Raw genomic sequence first — 24,992 nt, 5'->3', positions numbered from 1 at the left:
GAGTGGTTTGCACGCTGTGCAATCAGAGCCTGAAGTGAGGCAAAAACGGTCTCAACCTGAGCACTGCCTGCATGACCAGGCATCTAAGTGCAAAGCACGAGCTGCAGTGGATTAGACACCTCAAAAACCAAGAAAGGTATCTGGGTCCTCCTGCTTCCTCTTCTGCTGCAGTCTCGGCCTCTTCATCCACCTCCGGAGTGACAGTGGCACCTGCCACCCCGCAAACAGAGAATCTGCCAGCAACACCACCACCTGGGTCACCAAGCATCTCCACAATGTCCCACGGAAGCGTTCACCTCTCTATCTCCCAAAAACTGGAGCGGAACAAGAAGTACCCCCCTACCCATCCGCGATCCCTGCCACTGAATGGCAGCATTTCAAAATTACTGTCCTTTGAAATGCCGTCATTCCGTCTGTTGGAGACGGAGAGTTTTAAAAGCCTTATGGCGGTGGCTGTTCCACAGTACGTCGTGCCCAGCCGCCACTACTTTTCCAGGCGTGCCATCCCTTCCCTGCACAACCAAGTGGGGGACAAAAATCAGGTGTGCACTGTGCAACGCCATCTGTGGCAAGGTCCACCTAACTACAGATATGTGGACCAGGAAGCACGTCAGGAACATTATATCTCCCTAACAGCACACTGGGTAAATGCAGTGGCGGCTGGGCCTGAGGTGGATAGCAGTTTGGCGCATGTACTTCCACCACGATGATTACAGGGCGCTTCAGTTTGCCTCCTGTTGCTTCCTCCTCTCACTCCGCTTCCTCATCCGGTCAGCGTAACACCTTCACCACCAACTTCAGCACAGCCAGGGGTAAAGGACAGCAGGCAGTTTTAAAACTTATTGTCACGAAGGGGTAGGATACAAGATACAATAAACAGACAAAACCTCAAAACAAGCGTCTAGGCTAGAAGCTGGGGATAAAGGTCACCTCCTGACAATTCCCTACCAGCTCTCCCTGGACTTCTGTGCCCACGTTCAGACCCTAAAAGGTGGGAATCAACGTGCCCCCGTGCCTAAGGCTGAAGATTCCCAAAGTCCCTGAGATTGTGGAAAGGGGGAAAGAGGCAGCCTGCTCCCTCAGGTCCTGGAGGAGGCAGGTGTCTCTCTAACAGCCTAGACAGAACACAAAAAGGAAACCAAAACCAACTTATCTTGTAGAAGGTTATCCGACCAGACAGAGAAGTCGACGCCTTTCCTAGTCATATCGGTCAAAGGTTTTACAATAGTAGAGTAGTTCAAGATAAATTTTCTATAATAATTGCTAAACTCCAAAAACCGCATCAAAACTTTCCGATTCTCCGGTTGGTCCCATTCCAGAACTGCCCGGACCTTTTCGGGGTCCATACGAAAACCAGAGTCAGAAAGCAGATATCCCAGAGGCGTGGCCTGACCGAGCTTGATGGCGGCTGCTTGAGAGCGGAGCTCCCACTACTAGACCCCGTTTTAGCCCATTTCTGAGCACTACCCAACAGAAGGGATGAAGATCCAGCCTAAGGATCCGGCTAAAGACACTACTGACCCGAAAAGGGACCCACCGCAGCGCTCCAACATGGAGAAGTTCCTCCAAAAGACAGCTCCCCAGCTACCCGCGCGAACAAGTAAGATGGCGACGAGGCGGCATGGAGAGGAGGAAGCATCTGGGGACGCAGCTTTCGGAATCCCATGTAGTGAGCTGAAAGAGGTGAGCGGATCGGAGCTTGGCGATGAACCAGCGGCACTCACCCGTGATTTTCTAGAAGGGGCCCTCCAGAAGGCTCTAGCCCCAATTGCAGCAGACCTAGCCACCATAAAGGCTGACGTCCGCCATATTGGAGAAAGGGCTGAGTCCAAAGAACAGGTACAAGACGCCATGCTCACCTTCAATACAGCTGTTAAGAGCTCACTGAGCTCCCACACCAGAGCCATGAATAGTCACTTGCTCCAGATGGAAGACCAAGAGAACAGGAGTCGGCGACGTAACATAAGGATCCGAGGCCTCCCAGAAGCAGAGAACAAGGAAGATCTATTGCATGTAATGGAGTCACTCTTCGCCGTCCTGCTTGGCCCAGGTAGAGCCGGAAGCGTCACAGTTGAGAGGGTACACTGGGCCCTCTGATAATCCCATATGTGGCATCCTAAGCTACAGGGACACAGAGGAGATTCTGCAGAAAGCGAGGGAGAGAGGGGAGGTGAAACTACATGGAGTCTGCATCCAAATCTTTCAAGATCTAGCAGCCTCTACCCTTCAAAAATGGAGGATGCTTAAACCACTTACAGATCTCCTGCGCACCTCAAAAATCCCCTAAAGGTGGCTATTCCTTTTCGGCATACTCATTACAGCAGGGAACCGCCAATTCACTGTAAGATCACCTGCAGATCTGCCATCCCTCTGGGACATGCTGAACCTGCCACCAGTGGAGATCCCCCTGGCTCCCTATTCCTTCTGAGGAAGAGTTACCACCGCTACCAGCGAGATCACCGTGAACGAAACCAAGACCCCAGCAGAACGGGCGAAATAGGAAAGCCGCACAGAGAGAGATGGACAACTGAAACTCTGACTGATGGTGACGCTGATCACGGTTCTGTTTACATCAGGATGAGTCACTTCTAGAGTATTATATGCAGTAAAGCTGTCCCTTTAAGGGCGATACCTATTAACCCCTATGTTAAATTGTTACTATAGGTTTTACATAAATAAGGGCTCTGTTCTCACTATACTTTAAATGGAGCACATATGTTAGATTAAAATGGGTAGTTAAAGAGGACCTTTCACAGCAAGTAGGGCGTCTACTTGCTGGTAGCCGCCGCAGAAAACCGCCCCCTTGTCGTGTTGATTGACAGGGCCAGCCGCGATCTCCTCCTCCGGCCGGTCTTCTCTTTTGGTGATGTCATCGGCGCAGGCGCACTGAGGGAGTTCTGAGGAGACGAGCCTCCTCATCTCAGAGCGCCTGCGCCGAATGAATAGAGGCGCGCAATTTTTGAAATACTGACAGGGCCGGCCGGAGGAGGAGATCACGGCTGGCCCTGTCAATCAACACGACGAGGGGGCGGTTTTCTGCGGCGGCTACCAGCAAGTAGACGCCCTACTTGCTGGTAGAGACCGGATTTGCATATTATAAAACTTCGTTTTCTCAAGAAACGGCCACATGAAAGTAAGTGACAACATTATATTCTCATATATCGCGCTATAATGAATGTAACTAGCCAAAAAAAATAAAAAATTACTGTTGTGGGGTGACAGAAGCCCTTTAACTTGGATGGGGAGGAAGAATGTCTTAAAAACATATATCCTCCCTAAACTGTTATATTTGATGCAGACAATATTCCTGCCTCACCACTACCTTGCACAGATCCATAAGGTGTTTTCTACATTTGTTTGGAACCATACTAAACCTAGACTCGCCTACAAAAGATTAATTTTGCCCAGACACAAAGGAGGTTTTGGACTTCCAGATGTGACCGGCTATTATAGGGCAATACAGATAAGATTACATTCAGAGCTAGTCAACCCTGGGATAAATAAACTAGGTTGCCAAATAGCAAGAAAAGTCTTAGGGCCGAGAGGCCTATGTCACGGATGGTGTTGCAGAAAACAAGAAGTAACAAATAAAGATCCGACTGACTTTATCCCAAAACTAAGGAACAAAAGGGTGAGCCCTATTAAAGCCCTATAGCTCCCCATGACTGCTCAGCCCATGCAAAGGTCTCTGTGATAGAAAGTTGCATGTCCACGTACCTAGACTGAGTGACACCTGAAACCCCTATAATAGTGAGGGGACACGACCACCGGCTCCCTGCACTTAATATGGAGGGAGTCAGGGTCACCTAGGATCAAGCCAAACAGGAAAACACAAATAGGAACAGACTTATCTGAAGAGCCAGCAGAAGCAACATCTAGCAGTGAGCACCATCCAGAAAGATGTATAAACCACAAAGTGAGGCAGTATGGGAGGGGATATAAAGGGAGGCAATCACTGCTAATAGATGACAGCTGGGAGAGGGAGAAGAGATGTCAAAGTGAAACCAAAAGAAAAGAACATCATGCAGGAGGTACTGAAGAACGTCTGTCCGAACTTTTCATAGATCTGGCGGTGACAGCCTAGCTATGTTGTGGGATTTCCACACAAAACTCCAACATAGACTGGAGGCGCCTGGCTCACTAAGAGGTATCTTGGACTCTTGGTACAAAATATCAGGATCTTTACATCCCTCTCGCTGCCTTTCACCTTTTACGCCTATCAGGCACTTACCTTACATATTTAATGCAGACTTCAAAGATGATCTAGGACTTTGGACAGCATTAGGCAATATAGCAGTAGGAGATTTTTTAGAAAATCGCCTAGTCCCCACCCTACAAACTCTGAAAACACGGTTCAAGCGTATCCCATGGTCCTTAACCCACTATTCCCAAATGAATAGGATTTGTACACAATACTTGACAAGCACTCCCAGCGACTATACCCCCACATGGTATGATACAGTGTGGAATCAGCCAAAAAGCAAAAAAGGAACTCTCTCGCTACTGTATAACAATATTGGAAATAAACAATGGTCTAGCGTCTGAATCTATCGAACAATGGGGAAAAGAAATAGGCTACTCCTTAAATGATGAGACTGTAGGAAGAATACTTACCCATTCCCATGGATACTCGGGGTGTATAAAAATCCAGGAAAACTCCTTTAAGCTAGTCACCAGATGGTACAAAACACCTGAAAAACTTCATGCCATTAGCCCTTCTTACTCAGCAAACTGCTGGAGGTGTGGAAAGGAAAATGGTACCATGTACCATATTTGGTGGTCGTGCCCATTAATTGCCAAATACTGGGATATAATCTCCAAAGAGGTACAAGAAATATGTACAATAACCTCTCCTATCACCCCACCAGTGGCGCTACTCAATCTACCTGATTATAATTATAAACTTGCAAAACATTCCTTATCTGCCCACCTTATTGCAGCGGTCAAACTGCTAATACCAAAATATTGGATATCTAAGGAGATCCCGAGTCTTAGGGAATGTGTATATAAAAGGTCCAAGACATCTGCCAATTAGAAGAACTAACGAGTTGGGAATCGCTATCACACAATAAATATTTAATTACATGGGAAAAATGGTTTGACCGGTATAAAAAAAATTCACTGGCTAGCAGTTCCTATATGTACTTATCTATAGATAAATCCACATTCTGTGTTACCTGATCTACCGGGAAAGGTGTGTAGGAAACAAATGCTTTACATCCACTGTTACTATATCTAACCATGTACACAACAATGGACCTCACAATAAGTTGAGTCAGACATGGGTTTTGCCACATGCTTGCTTAAAAATAGAATTGGATATTTACGCTTGCTTACGGAAATGGACACTTACTCAATTGTGACCTTTAATGAACTTGGAGTAGTTATCTGGTTCTTGTTACTATTTGAATACAAGATGTCATTTGCTATATACAATCTGTCATAATGAAAATAAAGATTTGACAAAAAAAAAAAAAAGCAGAAATCCCAGAAACGGAAGCTCCTGAACAGAAAACACACATATCTCCAATTTAGCATATAATTTATTCTCCCGCGAAAAAACCTGTCTCACGTGATCCTGATGGGTCTTCAGATCAGGAGAGTAAATTAGTATGTCATCCAAGTAAATTACAATGAACCTTCCCACAAAATGATGGAAAATGTCATTGACATCGCTGAAACACCGCTGGCGCGTTCGTTAACCCAAAAGGCATAACTAGATTCTCGAAATGACCCTCATGCGTGTTGAAGGCAGTTTTCCACTCATCCCCCTCCTTGATTCTGATCAGATTGTAGGCCCCTCTTAAATCTAACTTGGAGAACACCTTGGCTCCAACAATTTGATCAAAAAGGTCAGAAATCAAAAAGGAAGGGGATACGGATCACGGACCGTAATGCGGTTCAATTCCCGGAAATCCAAACAAGGTCTAAGCGATCCATCCTTTTTCTTTACAAAGAATAAACCAACTGTGACCAGAGACTTAGATGGCCTAATATGACCCTTTGCCAAACTCTCGGCAATATACTTCCGCATGACCTCTCTTTCAGGTTGAGAAAGATTGTATAGCCGAGACTTTGGTAACTTAGCCCCTGGGATGAGATTAACCAGACAATCATATTCACGATGAGGAGGCAACTCCTGAGTCCCACCCTCCGAAAAGACATCCGCAAAATCTGAGAGATACTGAGGCAAAGCCGTAGTAGACACCCCTGAGATAGATGCACTAAGACAATTGTCCAAACAAAATTCACTCCAACCAATGATCTGCCTTGCTTGCCAATCTATAGTAGGGTTATGTTTTATCAACCACAGTAAACCTAAGACCATAGGAGCGGGCAAGTCCTTCATGACAAAACAAGAAATGATCTCAACATGTGAACCAATTGCGAACACCGGAATCTCTCTTTCTAAAGTGCAAGTACTTAAACCCAGATTTTAAAGAAAAAGAAAATCAATAAGGTTTACCCCAGCACCACAGTCAATGAATACTTCAAAATAGAATTTTCCTGAGTCTAGGAAAGAGAAAACGAGTATTGCAGGGAGTTTACATACCTGCTTGCTCCGACAACCCATTCACACTACCAAGAGTCAAGGATTTATATTATTTTTTTCTTTATGTAAACCTCTTTGTGTTTTTTTTTTTAATCATCAACTTGCGGTTTAACAAAAGGACAAGCATAAACAAAATGACCACTTTCTCCACAGTAATAACATAGCTTATGCAACCTCCTAAAGTTCCTATTACCAGAACGGAAAGACACCTGACCCAGCTGCATGGGTTCCTCCCCTAACCCAGAATTACATGTCATATTACCCTGGGGAACCAGTAACACGAAACCACTCCCAGAAGGGATCCCTCGCGCGGAAGGAACCTTACACCTCTCTCTAATGCGTCTATCTAACCATACTGCTAAATACATAGATCGCATTCTCCAACGTATCCGGATACTCATGAAAAGCGAGGGCATCTTTCAATCTCGCTGACAAAACTGACTGACTATGTAGCGCGGGGTCCTTCCACTCAGACTCCGTGGCCTATCTCCTAAACTCAACGCAGTACACCTCTGCAGTATGTTCTCCTTGTAATAAATTACGCAACTTAGATTCCGCTATCGAGACCCGATCTGGGTCATCATAAATTAATCCCAAGGCTTTAAAAAATTCATCCACCCACCGGAGGGCCAGAGAACCGGTCGGCAAAGAAAAGGCCCAGGACTGCGCGTCCCCTTTAAGCAGGGATAAATACAGCTTGCATGACTCTCTAAAGTGGATAAAGTCATTCACACCCCCTGAAAATCTATCAGGGAGAGCGACTCTAGGCTCCCCATAAATTTGACTTCCTGCTATAGCACTTGATGCCAGAGCATTCTGACACCGTGCAACAGAATTACGCAGATCAGCAACCTCTAGGGATAATCCCTGCATGCGATCAACTAACGCATCAATTGACTCCATCTCAAAGCAGCTGAAAAATGGCAGTCTAGGTATTGGCGGGTTATAATGTCACAAAAGGGTAGGATACAAGATACAATAAACACACAGAAAACCTCAAAACAAGCGTCTAGGCCAGAAGCTGGGGATAAAGGTCACCTCCTGACAATACCCTACCAGCTCTCCCTGGATTTCTGTGCCCACGTTCAGACCCTAAAGGTGGGAATCAACGTGCCCCCGTGCCTAAGGCTGAAGATTCCCTAAAGTCCCTGAGATGGTGGAAAGAGGCAGCCTGCTTCCTCAGGAGGCAGGTGTCTCTCTTACAGCCTAGACAGAACACAAAAAGGAAACCAAAACCAACTTATCTTGTAGCAGAGCAGAAACAGCAAATCCACCTTTCCTCAGAGCAAGATAGAAGCTATAACCCGAACAGGACACTGGGAAGGGGCGTAATTTAAACTCACCCAAATGACCCCACCCAGTGCACCTGAAGGAAGGCGGATACAGCTCAGCTCCAAACCCAAAACAATAAAACCACACACGTGCTGCTAACCTGGCAGACCTCCGCACATAACCTGAGCAGAGCATGACACTTATCTGTTTGGGGGACAAACCCCACACCGCGCAGGAGCTGTGGACGGGCCTTGAACAACAGACCGATGAGTGGTTGGTGCCAGTGAGCCTCAAGCCCAGCCCGGTGGTGTGCGATAATTGGCAAAATCTCGTAGCAGCTCTGGGACTAGCCGGTTTGACGCACATCCCATGCCTGGCGCATGTGCTGAATTTGGTGGTGCAGAGGTTCCTTAAAAATTACTCTGATATGTCAGAGCTGCTGCCTAAAGTACGGGTCATCTGTGTGCACTTTCGGCGTTCTCACCCTGCTGTTGCTCGCCTGTCAGCGCTGCAGCATAACTTCGGCCTTCCCGCTCACCGCCTCATATGCGACGTGCCCACAAGGTGGAACTCCACCTTGCACATGCTGGTCAGACTGTGCGAGCAGCAGCAGGCGAACCTGTGCCGCTTCCGTGTCCAGAAGCATACCCAGGAAGACCAGTTGTCTGGAGGGAGTCAGAGACGACTTCTGCAGATTGACCAGCCACCCGAAACGTGCAAGGGCTTCCAGCGTAATTCATACGCTGCTTGACACCTGAGCGAAAGAGGGAGCCTTGATGAGGATGTCATCCAGATAAGGCATGAGAAAGATGCCTCTGGAACAAAGTAGGGCGAGAAAAGGGGCCAGATTTTTTGTGAAGACCTGAGGCGCAGTTGCCAGCCCGAACAGGAGGGCGACAAACTGGTAATTATGGTCTCCTATTGCAAACCTCAGGAAGCACTGGTAACTCAGCGCGATGGTAACGTGGAGGTATGCATCTTGGATATCTACAGCCGAAAGGAATTCCCCCTGCTCCAGAGAAGCAATTATGGAACAAAGGGATTCCATCTGAAACCGCTGGAGACGGATGAACTTGTTCAGTAGCTTGAGGTCCAGGATTGGACGCACAGAGCTGGGGAAACAGGAGAGATGACTCCCCGATCAAGAAGGGACTGAATGGCCTGGGAGAAGGCGGTCACCTGCTCGGAGTCCCGTGGAAGACAGGAACACGATCACGTATCCCGAGGATACAAATGTTCGGCGGGGGCCCACCTTCAGGCTGACTGCTTAGCTGCAGAAACTTGAGCGGCCTGAGGTCTGGGACGCCAGGAGGGCTGTGCCCGAAAGGACTGTTTTTGCGTCGATCTTGGGAAGTAAACCTGCCCCCCCCCCCAGCGGAAGAGCTCTCCACGGGGAGGGAACTAGCGAATCGACGAAAGGGCCTGCAATGTGAGGAACCTGACCTAATGCGAGAGGCCCGCTTGGCCCTAGGCTGTGGGAGATGGGTGCTCTTGCCTCCCGTGGCCTCAGAAATAATTTCGTCCAGCCAAGAACCAAAGAGACGGGTGCCAGCAAAGGGGACGCTTGGAAATCGCGTCCGCTGCCCACACCTTCAGCCAAAGCTTGCGGCGTAAGGTTTCCGCAAGCCCAGAAGAGCGTTTAATGAGGGGACCAGCATCCAAGGACGCCTCGCAGAGGAACTTCCCCGCCTGGATGAGCAACTGCGCCAAGGATCGGAGATCCTGAGCAGGGACATCGGATACCAAGTCCTGGTCCAGCTGACTGCCCCACTCAGAGATCGCCTTTGCCACCCACGCGGAGGCGAACACAGGCCTAAGGGCTGACCCCGTAGCTGCAAAGAGGGACTTAGTCAAGGATTCCATCCGACCATCTTCAGCGGACTGAAGGAAGGATCCATTGGCTATAGGAATAGCCATATTTTTGGCTAGCCAAGCCACTGGTGAGTCCACCTTAGGAAGGGATGTCCACGTGGAAACGCAATCCGCTGGGAAAGGCTATAGGATGTCCAGCTTCTTTGGAGCGGAAAAACGCAAGTCTAGATGATCCAAAGCTTTGGAAACCACCGCCGAAAAATCATTATGGCGAGGAAACACCCTTGAGGCCTGTTTTGGGCGGAAGGATGCCCCCTGTTGGTCAGTGGGGGAGGGGTGGAATCATCCTGCACTCGGAAGGTGTCGCGGATGGCAGCAATAAGGCTAGCCAAGGTGGAGGCCAACTTAGAAGGTGCTCCGTATCCATATCCAAATCCGAATTCTCAACCTCTCCGCCGGACAGCACGTCCCCAGGCCACAGGAGAAAACCCTGAGTGAGACTGTACACGGGGCGGAGAGGGAGAAGCGTCAGAGGAAGAAACATGTTCCACTCTGGGACGCTTTTGTGAATGCTGTGCGCTGATGGAATCACCGAAGGGAAGTGACCTGGGGGGGTGCCCGAGGAAGAAGTTGGAGGGTGCATCCGAGGGAGGTGCAGCCTTCAACCAAGCGACCCACTATAGATAGGGTGGATTGGGAGATTTTAGCCAGGTTTTCCACCGCCTAAGAGACAGTTCTGGCCCAATCGGGTAACTCAGCTGCCGGAGGGTGAGGTAGCAGTACGGGCTGAAGGGGGGGGGGCCCTGCCTAGGCATCTGACAAGCAGCGCAGACAGAATCCGGTTGCCCGCAAGGGAATTTTGCCTGACACATAGAGCAGGCATAGTGGACAGCAATTGGCAGCAGAGGTAGAGCACCAGAGGGATCAGACATGATGGTAGGGGCAATCTGGGGCTGGAGAGAGTCCAGCTAACCTGAGGAGAGTAGCAACAGTTCCCACCAGAGCCAGGAGCAGACGCCGTCCAGAGGATGTCCCAGCGAAGAACTTCCTGAGCGCTGTGGCGGGAAGAGTAAGCCCCGCCTCCTCAGGTCCTGCATCTCCCGCTCATGGCCACAACGGTGCGCGCACCGCTCATTAACCCCCGCAGTGCCTGATTCCCCCTGCTGAAATCACCTTAGGATGCCGCACAAGGCAGCGCCTGGAACAGGCTGCCGCCCGTAGTGAATCGGAGATAAGCCGGCGCTTCCCTATCGTCCCGCTCTGTGCTCGGAATAGGCCCCGCCCCCTCTTAAACTGATATGTTCCTCTTTCATGAAGCGCAGAGCGCTGAGTAAAAAAAAATAAAAAATCACCCGGCCGATCAGACAGATCAGGAGACCGGAGTAACTCTGTCACTGCCACCAGTTGTGAGGGGGGAGGAACTTGGCACTGAAGTGTGCGCCTAAGCAGGCTTCACTTATCTGTCCGGCCGCCATATTCATCCTTCCTCTTTTACAGCAGGGTCCCCCCTTCAGCTACTGGCACCGTAGTGGCAGGAAGCTGGAAGAGGGACTTGGATGGGTGACTTCAGCTGGCGGGATGCGGGGGAGAGAGGCTGCCCTGGTCCCCTTGTCTTCTTGTGGGGGAGGAGGCAGCATGGCGGACCAACGCTGGCGTGCTCCCCCGGGAGAACAGGGAGGCGAGGCGACCACTGTCTCCATCTGAAAAAGAAGAATAAAATAAGAAACTAAAATAAAAATAAAAATTCAGGAGCTACCCTGCAGAGAGGTCTTGCCTGCTATTAACACTAGAAAAATCTGAAGCGCTCTATCTCTCCAGGCTGGAGGGGGTATAGCTGCCAGGGGAGGAGCTAACAGCTTTTACTAGTGTCAACCCCTCCTAGAGGACATAGCTATACCATGGTCTCTGTGTCCCCCAATGAATATGGGCGAGAAATGTAAGTCTTATAAAGTGAAATGCGGTATATAAATATATACACACCAATAAATACATTCGCAGAAGTCCCAAAAAGTACTATTAAAAAAGGCTATTTATTCTTCCCTGTACAGCGATGTTTCTGTCCTATCACAGGACTTTTCTCGGACAGGACAGAAATGTCGCTGTCTGTACGTGGAAGAATAAATCCTCTTTGATTGGACTTTTTGGGAACGCTGCGACTTCTTCACTGGTGTACATCTGAGGGCTGTGGATCCAGGCCCTGGTTGCTGTAGCCCTGTATACTATTTTTCCTGGAAGTGCTGCTTTGTGCATTACATATAATGAATTTCCACACAACTGATCTTATTACAACATGCCAGTATGATGTGTGATGAACTATGGGCACCACTGCCACCCATCATACACCAGTCACATCACCTGCCCCCATCAACTAATAAAATGGCACCAGAAGATGCCGCCATGTAGTTCTCTCTCATTCCTCTGGACACTGGACTGCCACTCAAGATGCCCACCTCACAGCAAACATGGCAGAGCATGTCTATGGTCCACTGCCAGGAGATGCCACCTGAGGATTCCATCGTGAACTCTGACCCCTGCACACGACCAACTGCCGTTCAGATTCAACTGTCGACGGCAGCGAGCAGAGGCGGTCTACAGATTGGAAGATTTTTGGATATTTTCGACAATGGCGTCCACTGGACAGACAGAAGACAGCGAGGAGGAGAAGAGGGAAGATAAGAGGAAGAGGGAAGAGGAGAGCATCACTGGATCCAGCGCCTCAAGGAAGAGAAGAGCAACCGAGGAGAGCGGATCGGAGGATGAGGGGCTGACATCAGACAGCAGCCAAGACTCTGACACGTCCAGCCCCTATGCCAGGCTTACCATCAGCCGCTTCACCATCCACCAGGTCTTGGGCAGGGGCAGCTTTGGCAAAGTAAGTTTCAGTATTTTTTTTAATTCATTTTTAATATAATATTTCCATTTTATCCCCATCTATTGCTTTCTGTTATCAGCCATTTTATGCTGGGTAGATGAGTATTCTCCATTTCTTTTCCTCAGGTGGTCCTGGCATCAGTCCCTGGCCGAAACATCTACACGGCCGTCAAAATGATCGACAAAAAGTGGGACAATGCAGATACCATCACGAGAGAGCGCGCGGATACTCCTAGCCACCAGAGCCTGCCCGTTCCTATGCCACCTGTATGCCGCACATCAGTCTCAGGAGCGGGCATATTTCATCACGGAGTATCTGTCCGGTGGCAGCCTGGAGGCTTTGATCAATATGTGCGGCTACCTGAATACAGACAGCGTAAGGTAAGAGAATGGGGAGTAAAAACTGAGGTCAGAGGTACAGTTAGGAGAGGGATGGAGGGCTTGTCCCAAGGTGCAAGGTGGCGGTGTAATTCTTGGTAACTTCTTGTTCAGGGTATTTACATGCAGATCTATGGCACCAAACTGAATGTAGTGGTAGTAGTATCTACTACTCTGTAGTGGTCGGTCAGGTGGAAAAACAAAGCAGTGAATGGAAAGAATACAGGCTGCTATAAAACAGCACTTCTTCTCTGCTAGTGACCTCCCAGGGTCCTTCATAACATGATATTAGGGAAATTCTAGGGAAGGATTTGATTACATTAGACCACGGATCAGAAACCTTCGGCACTCCGGCTGTTGTGAAACTACAACTCCCAGCATGCTCCTTTCACTTCTATGGGAGTTCAAAAAACAGCCAAGCAAGTTTGCATGATGGGAGATGTAGTTTTACAACACCTGGAGTGCCAGAGGTTGCTGACCCCTGCATTAGACTATTCTCTGTTCTCCCCATCAGATTCTACACAGCAGAGCTGGTATGTGGCCTCCAGTTCCTCCATGGACACAACATCGTCCACCGGTGAGCAGAACTTTCCCCCTTCTCTCTGTCCCCTTTACAGGCTGGAGATCATGCATCCAGCTTTACTAGAGTCCTGAATTTCTATTTGCACGGTCTTGCAGATTTGTAATTTTCTTGTATTATTTCACTACAGAGATCTGAAGCCGCTTAACATCATGTTGGATGCAGATGGCCACATCCGTATAATCGACCTCGGGCTGGCACAAGATGGTGTCACCGCCTCCAATAAGATCCGTGGAGTGACGGGAAGCCTTTATTACATGGCCCCCGAGATACTTCTTAGGAAAAGTTACTGCACAGCAGTTGACTGGTGGAGTCTGGGGATTGTGGTGTCCAGGATGGCATCAGGACACCACCCATTTCACTATGGCCCCTTCCGAAAGACGGCTCGCACAGCCATTACCACCCATGAGCCAAACATTCCATCTTGGCTTCATGCTGATGTGCAACATCTTGTTGCAAAACTGCTGTGCAAGAAACCTAAGAAGCGTCTCGGTGTGCGTGGCAATATACGGATGCATCCACTGTTTTCCACCATCGGCTGGAAGGAACTGGAGGAGAGGAGGGCACGGCCGCCATTTACACCATTTCAGCGGGTTCTGGAGAAACAACATCTGTGTTGGCCGAAGGATAAAAAAGCCCATCACCCCGTGGCCGAATTTAGCTACATGTCACCTAGCTGGGCCCGGTAAGATTCTCATCCTCCGAGAATAACTCATCAGTTGTGGTCATCACTGTCCTTCTCCCTATGCCAATGACTATGTCCCTGCTTATTCTTAGGTGGATGAAAAGATCTGGGCTGTGAAGGAGTCCACGACCATCTGGTGAGAGATCACTATATAAACAGGACACCTAACATTAAATCACAACATTATATTTGATGTTACATGGCTAAATGCTTTATTATATGACCATTCCTTAAGATAACAGAATCTACAGTAGATAGATTTGTTTGAGATGTCTTCCTGTAATGTCTTCCAGGATGAAATCCTGCCAACCTCCCAGAACTTTGTGCCTCCTCCTGACCAATGCCTCATGTGTTTGCTGTTCTGTCACCTCGGCTGCCATGAAATCTCATCTCTCTCCATACCATCCTGATGCCTCATCACTGTCATCGTGTGGCTGCCCCTGTCCTTGACCTGACATCCTCCGATCCCCGGGCTGGCATCTGACATCACTCCAGCCTGAAGATGCTCTAGGACCCCAGGAGCGGCCTGTGCTTAGTTTCCATCTGGTGAGTTCAGGGACAATAGCCGCATGTTGTAGTCCTGGGGCTGCTAAGCGGCTATTACCCCTGAACTCCCCGCAGCACAGGCCGGGTAAGTAATACATACACCGCACATCACTAACACTACAGGACAGGTATAGGAACACTACAGGACAGGTATAGGAACACTACAGGACAAGTATAGGAACACTACAGGACAGGTATAGGAACACTACAGGACAGGTATAGACACCCACACATAGACAGAGATATCGGCTTTGATCCTGGGATTTATTCTGATCGCCATATTTGGGGTCGGGAAGGAATTTTCCCCCTAGTTGAGGACAATTGACCTATTCCTCACAGGGGTTTTCGCCTTCCTCGGGATCTACACGGCCTTAAATAGGTTTAGTATGAACATTAGTCCACACATTAGTATAGTAATATAAATGTAGAAAACATAAATGTAGAAAAAAATAGTTTAAAAACATTTAATATTTACCATATTTGGGGTCAGGAATGAATATTCCCCCCTGTTAGGTGGGTTCTCCAGGCTTCTGTCATCAGACACATGCTTAGTAACCTGGCTGACGTTAGACACGTGCTGATCTCAGCAGAAGATAACAGTGTTACTCTCTTATTTCTAGGTGCTTCCCTTTTAGAGAAAAAAATACTTTTATACAAATGAGCCCCTAGGAGCAATGGGGGCGTTGTCGTTACTCCTAGAGGCTCCGTTCTCTTGCCGCGCCTGCTCATTTTGACAGGGTCAGGGAGTGTTCACGTCACCCTGCCCGGCCCAGACTTCAGTAATAATCTCATGCCTGCGCCGTGCCTTTCAGTGCAAGTGTAGTAAAGAAATGCTGCTCGCCGGTAGTAGATCTCCCTACTGCGCCTGCGCCGCATACGTAACGGTATACCCGGAAGGCATATACTGAACAGGCGCAGTAATGAAGTCAGCAGCCAGTGAGCATTATTCTTTCACTATACCTGCCTGGCACTGCGCAGACGTGAGATTGTCACCAAAGTCAGGGCCAGGCAGGATGACGTTAACATTGCCTGGCCCCATCAATCAAGATGAGCAGGGCATGGCAGGAGGTCAGAGAAGGGAGCTTCTAGGAGTAACAGCAACGCCCCCATTGCTCCTAGAGGCTCATTTGCATAAAATAAAAGTTATTTTTGCTCTAAAACGGAGGCACCTAGAAATAAGAGAGTAACACTGTTATCTTCAGCTGAGATCAGCACGTGTCTAACGTCAGCCAGGTTACTAAGCATGTGTCTGATGACAGAAGCCCTTCAACGCCGTTTTAATAAATTTCCTAATACTAAAATTAACCCCATTTACCTAAATAAAAATTGCTTTTCACCCCCCCTATACCGTTGTACTTGTCTTTATTCCTTATGGAGATCAATGTAGTAAATTTCTTACATTTCTAGGTGGTGTTTCTTTAAAAAAAAATAATAATAATAATAATTTCCATGGAGGAGATTCATAGAGACTGGAGTTTGTGACGGTTTGAGATGCACCAAAATTAATAAGAGGCTCACGGCTCTTAAACATATTGGTGCATCTTGGCTGGTGTGTTCGTCACAATCTGAAAGGTACACCAGCTCGGACCTGGCACAGAAAAGTGACATAAGTATTGTGACGTGTCGCATCGCTAAGCCTCAACCCCCCTGCCGCCCAGCACAGCAGAGAAGGGCAAAGGGTTGCACAAATCAGGTGCAGGAGGTTTGATAATGGTCACCCAATGTGTGAACCACCCATACAGTATTCATCTATGGCAGGCATCTCAAACTCGAGGCGCTCCAGCTGTTGCAAAACTACAACTCCCAGCATGCCCGGACAGCCTACAGGTATCAGCCTACAGCAGGGCATTGTGGGAGTTGTAGTTTTACAACAGCTGGAGGGCCGCGAGTTTGAGATGCCTGATCTATGGTGAATACGCTGTGGATTTTCCACCTAGGAATTGCAGGCAGAACATCCACAGCGTATTACAGTACTAGCAAGTACTAGTGAGAAAAATAATAGTTAAAAGGGTTGTCCCATCTCATCATTTAGGAGATGTCACTTGGATATGCTATAAATGTCAGATACTGTAGGTGCGGGTCACTCATATCTCCAAAACGAGGCCCGCTGTAGTGAAGGCGAGTGCACTCTGCTTTTTTCAGAAGTCCCATAGCGGCTGTGCATGTGCAGTTGTTCTTCCTTCACTTCTGAGGCCCCGTTCTGAAGACAGGATTGGGTTCCTGAGGTGGGAACTGAAACTGACATTTAAGCCACATTGTAGCTCAGTCCCATTTCCCTGCCTGTACTGCAATACCACGCAGTACGGCCTCTACAATATGTACTGAGCTGTGCCTGGTATACCGTAACAGCACCACAGCCTCTTCCGCCATCTGATTCTGATTGGTAGGGATGCTGGGAGTCAGATGCACACCAACCTGATATCCATGGTTAGTCCTAAGGATAGGACATCAATATCAATGTCCCGGAGACGATAGTGAATCATCTCCTATGTGGAGTGGCCCAATGAGGTCAACCACTTGAAATCTGCAGACCTGGAATTTGGTATTAATAAGGGTTTTCTGAGTTGTTGTTTTTTTTATGATGATCTACCCTCTGGATATGTCATCGGTACCTAATCAGTGGGGGTCCAACATCCGGGACCCCTGCCAATCAGATGTTTGAGAAGGCAGCGGCATTTCTGTGAGCGCCACGGCCTTCTCTCTGCTTTCACGAGGCCAGTGATGACACGTTCATTGGTGATGTAGCCTAGGAGCAGCTCAGCTCCATAGAAGTGAATGGGGCTGAGCACGATACCAAGAACTGCCGCTATACACTGTACGGCGCTGTGCAAGAAGGCAACAGCAGTCACAGAAGCACCGGTGCCTTCTCAAACAGCTGATCAGCAGGGGTCCCGGATGTCGACCCCCACCGATCAGATACTGATGACCTATACAGAATATCGGAGCGCCAGAGGATAGGTCATCAGTAAAAAGGAAAACCCTTTTAAGACTCTACATAACTATGTAGATTGCGCTTTGGCAAAAGGGGACATTAGAAGACACTGGTTAAAGTCCACAACTTTAACCTTTAGGATGCCTAAGGTTTTTGAATATCAACTTTTCTTCCCTGTCTTCTTGGAGCCACAACTTTTTTATTTTTCCGTTCACATATGCGTTCGAGGGCTAGGAGGAGGCTACAATGTCCACTACTTTGGTTTTTAGAGAATATTACTAAACTCCCATAAGGAGTATAGCGATTCTCTAATTGCTGATCTCCTATGTTGGCCTGCTACCTGCTGGCCAACATAGGAACTGCAGATCTAATACGTTGGGCCTTTACAGAGAGAGCCAGCTTAGGCTACTTTCACACGAGTGTTTTTATTCCGTCATAGGATCTCAATACAAGAAAAAAAAATGCTTCCGTTTTGTTCCTATTTATTGTCAATGGGGACAAAAAACCTAACTGAACAGAACGGTATGCTCCAAAATGCATTCTGTTCCGTTTGGTTGCGTTCCCACTAGGGCTGCACGATATGGGAATTTTGTGCGATTGCGATTAGGGCCCTAAAAATTGCGATAACGATATGCGATGCGATATTTTAAAGGAATTGTGCTAGAGGTCTATTTGCTTGGATTTTCCCATATGAGCCGCTGACGCGAGTTGTGGGGGATCTGTGGAGGGCGCCGTTATGTGGGGGATCTGTGGAGGGCGCCGTTATATGGGGGATCTGTGGAGGGCGCCGTTATATGGGGGATCTGTGGAGGGCGCCGTTATATGGGGGATCTGTGGAGGGCGCCGTTATATGGGGGATCTGTGGAGGGCGCCGTTATATGGGGGATCTGTGGAGGGCGCCGTTATATGGGGGATCTGTGGAGGGCGCCGTTATATGGGGGATCTGTGGAGGGCGCCGTTATATGGGGGATCTGTGGAGGGCGCCGTTATATGGGGGATCTGTGGAGGGCGCCGTTATAGGGGGGATCTGTGGAGGGCGCCGTTATAGGGGGGATCTGTGGAGGGCGCCGTTATAGGGGGGATCTGTGGAGGGCGCCGTTATAGGGGGGATCTGTGGAGGGCGCCGTTATAGGGGGGATCTGTGGAGGGCGCCGTTATAGGGGGGATCTGTGGAGGGCGCCGTTATAGGGGGGATCTGTGGAGGGCGCCGTTATAGGGGGGATCTGTGGAGGGCGCCGTTATAGGGGATGTGTGGAGGACACATAGGGCCATGAGGGGGGCCAGCTTAAGACATATAGCATCTTATGCTGGTCCCCCTCATGTGTCCTAAACTAGGCACATAACTGCCTTTTGCATGTAAAGTGTTTTACTAGTGTGTGTGTGGGTGAAACAATCTCTCTCCTAACAGGTCCGGCCTCTGTACTCACTATGAATGCAATGCACAGCAGCGAGGTGGCCGGCCGGCGCGTGACTGACGTCACTTAGTAACGCTCCTCCCACTTCAGGAAGCAGGAGCATTACTAAGTGACGTCAGTCACGCGCCGGCCGGCCACCTCGCTGCTGTGCATTGCATTCATAGTGAGTACAGAGGCCGGACCTGTTAGGAGAGAGATTGTTTCACCCACACACACACTAGTAAAACACTTTACACGCAAAAGGCAGTTATGTGCGCAGGGCCCCTTCATATATAATCGCGGCATTTTCGGGTTGGCCAAATCGCCATATCGCATTTGCTAATTATCGCGATTCGATTGTTTTTTCGATTTATCGTGCAGCCCTAGTTCTCACACCAAAGAGCAAACAGCAGCATGCTACGGTTTTCTTTCCGTCCTGGGATGCGGAGGCAAGACCCACAATGCAAGTCAATGGGGACGGATCCGTTTAACTCTGACACTATCTGACAATAGAAAACTGATCCGTCCCCCATTGACTTTCTATGGAGTTCATTACGGATCCGTCTTGGCTACGTTAAAGATAATATAACTGGATCCGTTCATAACGGATGCTGATGGTTGTATTATCAGTAACAGAAACGTTTTTGCTGAGCCCTGCCGGATCTAGCAAAAACGATGGTGTGAAAGTAGCCTAATTACAAATAATGACCGGCATTCTTGATCACCGCACAGGGACTCCGGTCCTAACCCAGATGCATTGCACCCTTTAGATGCCGTGATCACACTTGAACACGGCGTCTAAAGGCTGTAATGTCCACGATCTGCATTATTGTCGGTCACGGACATTAGCCGTGGGCCTCAGCAGAGACCCGTCGGCTACAGTGCCCACGCAAGCAGACGCCATGTCTAAAGACCCCACTAGCGCCGTAAATGTACAGAGCTGGTAGCAAAGGTGTTAAAACAGCCAGTTCTAATAGTTCTTGGACTACACTCGATCACTGCTGTTCCAGCACTGATTAGGATGAAGGGGAAGAAATCCTGCCATCGAGTCCCTATAGATTAGGACATCAGTATGTTGTGGCATCTAAAATTGTATTAGAGGTTGCAACTGTGCCTGCTTAATCAGTTCCCAACTAGCCAAATTAGAGGGACATAATAAAGGGACCCACAGCATCCAAGTTGGGTGACGTGTAACGGGCTCTTCAGAAGACCAATTACAAGGTACAACAGCGCTTCATTGTTGTAGGAGATCAATTTATTTTGTAAGACCAGTATAAAATTTAAGAGGCAGAGCAGCAGACATTACTGGAAACGTCAGCTGCATGCGGGCCGTCACCAGAACATCATTTCTCTCACCTGGTGTCATGGAGGCTGCTGGCACTTTAATGTTCTGGGCGTCCATGATGCTGCCATCAGTGTGTACCACAATCAGCGTAGCTTTCTCTGTGCTCAGGCTATCTCCAATCTGAAGGGAAGCCCTCTCCGCCTGCAAGACAGATCCAGACAATGGTAAGGCCCATGTAAGGCTACCTTCACAATAGCGTTTTTCTTTTCCGGCATAGAGTTCCGTCCTCGGGGCTCAGCACCAGAAAAGAACTGATCAGGATTCTGAATGGAGAGTAATCCGTTCAGGATGCATCAGGATGTCTTCAGTTCAGTCTTTTTGACTGATCAGGACGGAGATAATACCGCAGCATGCTACGGTTTTATCTTCGGCCCAAAAAAATGAACACTTGCCGAAATGCCGGATACAGCATTTTTTTTTTATACATAGGAATGTATTAGTGCCGGTCTGCACATGCACAGACTGAAAAAAAGGTGAAAAAAAATAAAATTTATCGAAACTGATCCGTTTGTCCGTATGAAAATCGGACAGACGGATCCGTTCTTGCAATGCATTTGTGAGACGGAGCAGGATCCTGATCAGTCTTAAGTTGGCATACGTTTTGCCGGATCCAGCAGGCAGTTCAGGCGACGGAACTACTTGCCGGATTCCTCTGCCGCAAGTGTGAAAGTAGCCTAAGTACTATACACTCCAGTACAAAATTTAGATTTGGCCTAAACACGACAGCTGATGAGAGGACATCGCCTAAAAGCGATTGTACAGAATTACGGAAAACATGGCTGCTTTCTTCCAATAAGAGCATCACCCCTCTCCATGGCTTGTGCCATTCAGGTTAATGGAGCTGTGCTGCAATACCAGGCACGACCAAGCGTGGGGCTGTTTTTGGTACAAAAAAGCCATGTTGGAATTATATCAGTGTTTTTTTTTGTTTTTTTATATAATCTGGAGATCAAGGAGGAACTGACAAAGTGGAAAAAAAATTAACACAATGGAGACGATTTATTATTACTGCTTGGACGGCTTAGAAGTAGACCAGGCAGGTGGGAAATTAGTCAAATTTACCAAAGGACGCATGCCCGGTGATGGATTTGGCGCACCTTGCAGGGGTTACGGTATTGGACACTTGTCTCTTGCTTGTTCCAGCTTTTGGTTGCTTTATTAGGTTACTCGGTTACAAATTAAAGGGGTTCTCGGGGCTTTCAATATTGACGACCTAGCCTCAGGGAAGCAATGCTATCCTTTTCATTAAACCCCAATATCTAATGATCCGGCCAAACACAGAAAGAACATGGGGTGAAGGAGGCTTCTTTGCTACTGGATTTCTACCTTGCTGTATGTTTCGGGGGCATGCAGATATTGGTAGACAAATCAGACTTCTCTCCGGCTGATATGACGGGGAGCGGACGGATACCCGAAACACCCCATTATTGGGTCCGGCGTGCACGCGGCACTATCCAGCTATGTCAGATCCGGAGAACTCCAGCAGGCTGTTCTGCTGGATTTCTCGGATGCATGTGTGACAGTAGCTTAAGGAGGTTTTTTTTGCTTCTGTGTCATCTCAGTCGTTTTCTTCTATAATACTCACAAGCACATGATCTGACAGGGAGGCTGTACTCGCCACCGAAGTGGTGAAAACGTTCTCTCCCGGGGCGCCAACGCTGGACACTGTGACTTCTGCAATGTAAAAAGAGCCAAAGAACGTGAACAAAAAAAGGAAACCACTTATTAATATTAAAGGGGTATTCTGGGATGAGAATGAGAACCTATCCTTAGTATAGGTGGTCAGTATCAGATCGAAAAAAAAAAATCAGATCGAAGAGGTCCAACTTCTGCCTCCGTGCTGATCAGCTGGCTGCAGGGACCAGGCGCAGCGCCGCGTAGTGGCCACACCTAGTTACTGCAGCTCAGCGCCATACAAGTGACCAGGAGATAGCTGCAGAGACCAGGATGGATGTGTACCGTCTACCCATTAACTTCTCCACAGAGAAGTGGGAGCAGTCACCCCTAGCCAGAGACAGCGAGCCGGCGTCACCCCTAGCCAGAGACAGCGAGCCGGCGTCACCCCTAGCCAGAGACAGCGAGCCGGCGTCACCCCTAGCCAGAGACAGCGAGCCGGCGTCACCCCTAGCCAGAGACAGCGTCACCCCTAGCCAGAGACAGCGAGCCGGCGTCACCCCTAGCCAGAGACAGCGAGCCGGCGTCACCCCTAGCCAGAGACAGCGAGCCGGCGTCACCCCTAGCCAGAGACAGCGAGCCGGCGTCACCCCTAGCCAGAGACAGCGAGCCGGCGTCACCCCTAGCCAGAGACAGCGAGCCGGCGTCACCCCTAGCCAGAGACAGCGTCACCCCTAGACAGAAACAGCAAGCCGGCGTCACCCCTAGCCAGAGACAGCGTCACCCCTAGACAGAGACAGCAAGCCGGCGTCACCCCTAGCCAGAAACAGCAAGCCGGCGTCACCCCTAGACAGAAACAACAAGCCGGCGTCACCCCTAGACAGAAACAACAAGCCGGCGTCACCCCTAGACAGAAACAACAAGCCGGCGTCACCCCTAGACAGAAACAACAAGCCGGCGTCACCCCTAGACAGAAACAACAAGCCGGCGTCACCCCTAGACAGAAACAACAAGCCGGCGTCACCCCTAGACAGAGACAGCGTCACCCCTAGACAGAGACAGCAAGCCGGCGTCACCCCTAGACAGAAATAGCAAGCCGGCGTCACCCCTAGACAGAAACAACAAGCCGGCGTCACCCCTAGACAGAAACAACAAGCCGGCGTCACCCCTAGACAGAAACAACAAGCCGGCGTCACCCCTAGACAGAGACAGCGTCACCCCTAGCCAGAGACAGCCAGCCGGCGTCACCCCTAGCCAGAGACAGCCAGCCGGCGTCACCCCATGCAATCAAGAACCACGTGGTCATACAGGCTGTAATTGAACCAATGAGACAAGGCTGCTTAGCCGGTCTGCATTGTTAATGGTCACACGTATACTGCAATACAGCGCGGCCACTAACAACGCAGACCGGTCTAAACAGTGGCGTCTCATTCGTTCTTGATAGCCGTGCGGCCGTGTCCCAAACGCCACGGTTTTGTCATGGTTGTGACCGCGTGTCCAAAAGGGCTGCAGTGGGCTCTAATTAAGCTAATGAAACCGCACTGTATTGAAGGTGCCCCGCGGCCATGATAATACAGTCCCACTGAACAGCGGGACACGGCAGCGACGGGTGGTCATACCCTTAAAATCCACTTTGTTGGTACCGTACAACGCTGCAGATCTGCCGCATGTAAATCCGCAGCACGTGCGGGCACGGGCTTAATCACAAGTTATGAGGAGCCTGGAGAGTGGTCTCACAATGGAGGGGATTTACCAAGACTGGTGTCAAGTAGAACTGGCTTAGGTGCCCACAGCAACCAATCAGATTCCACTTTTCATTTTGGACAGCTCCTTTGGAAAATAAAAAGGTGAAATCTGATTGGTTGCTATGGGCAACTAAAGCAGTTTTCCTTTACACCCGTTTTGGTAAAGCTCCCCCAATGACTGACAATTATTGGGGTCATTTATCACACTGGTGTAAAGTAGAACTGGCTGAGTTGCCCATAGCAACCAATCAGATTCCTCCTTTCATTTTCCAAAGGAGCTGTCCAAAATGAAAGGTGGAAGCTAATTGGTTGCTATGGGCAACTAAGCCAGTTCTGCTTTCCACCAGTTTGATAAATGACCCACCTATATCTGTAAGGGGAGAGCGCGCGCCTCTGACGGGCTGCCAATCACTGAGCAACACCTTCCTCAGGGCTCATAATCCAGCAGGGGTTTTTCAATGATGATAAATTAGCAACCTCCGCACTCCAGCTGTTGTGAGACTACAACTCTCACTATCCACACCAGCTCAATTGTCCTTTGAACTCCTGTGGAAATAAATGGAGCCCGCAGGGTGTTGTAGTTTCACAGCAGCTGGAGTTGCTGACCCCTGCATCATACTGAGCCGTCAGGTACTGCAGCTCCACATGATCAGTGTGAACCAGGACCTAACGTCAGGCTGCACTGTAAGCTCCGCATACACTAGCGCCATCTAGTGGTAAACATTATATTACAAGGGGGAAACCCTATAGGGAAGAGCAGAGGTTACAGTTCCATCTAGTGGCCGGTCAGCAGTATGACACCAGAACTACTTACCTGTATACCCATTCCCCGTTGCATTTCTACCATCAGGCCCAGTCATGACAGTGACCGAAGTTACCTCCGGTCCATCTCGTACAGCCGCCGCTACAGCAGCCACTGCCGCCGCTGCTTCTGATAAACCAAGTCGGGAGGCTTGAGTTTCATCCATGCATCCGGAAACAACCGAACCCAATTCCGGAAAGACACGAAACTTAGACCTCGGTAACACCCGAACACCCTTTCCGGAACGCGAAGTAAAATGTATACAACGAAAAGACCCGATGGTCTCCGGAAACTCCCGAGCACTCCGGATGGGATTCAGCCCCCGCTCACGGAAACCACCGAGTAAATCCGATTCACACCGAAAATGGCTACCGCGACGAAGGAAGGCGCCCGAACGTGACATTTACTGCGCATGCCTGAAACAAAGAAGCCCTGCGATTCCATGACGAGAATGTTAGGAGGC

General features: G+C 49.1%; 1 protein-coding gene across 1 annotated transcript in view; it reads right to left on the bottom strand.

Moving 5' to 3' along the window:
• The window catches only part of DEAF1 (DEAF1 transcription factor), a 79,198-nt gene extending 54,212 nt beyond the window's left edge, over positions 1 to 24,986 (bottom strand). The window contains exons 1-3 of the mRNA XM_044269876.1: positions 24,542 to 24,986; positions 21,954 to 22,042; positions 20,380 to 20,509 (exon numbers count right to left, since the gene is read on the bottom strand). Of these exons, the coding sequence (XP_044125811.1) occupies positions 20,380 to 20,509; positions 21,954 to 22,042; positions 24,542 to 24,932 (610 nt within the window). The 5' untranslated portion in view covers positions 24,933 to 24,986. The remainder of the gene's footprint in view (positions 1 to 20,379; positions 20,510 to 21,953; positions 22,043 to 24,541) is intronic.
• Positions 24,987 to 24,992: the final 6 nt, after the last annotated feature.

The sequence above is a fragment of the Bufo gargarizans genome, chromosome 10 (genome assembly GCF_014858855.1).
Source record: "Bufo gargarizans isolate SCDJY-AF-19 chromosome 10, ASM1485885v1, whole genome shotgun sequence".
Taxonomy (NCBI): domain Eukaryota; kingdom Metazoa; phylum Chordata; class Amphibia; order Anura; family Bufonidae; genus Bufo; species Bufo gargarizans.
Note: the sequence above shows the minus strand (reverse complement) of the source record. Positions and strands in the feature narration are given on the sequence as shown.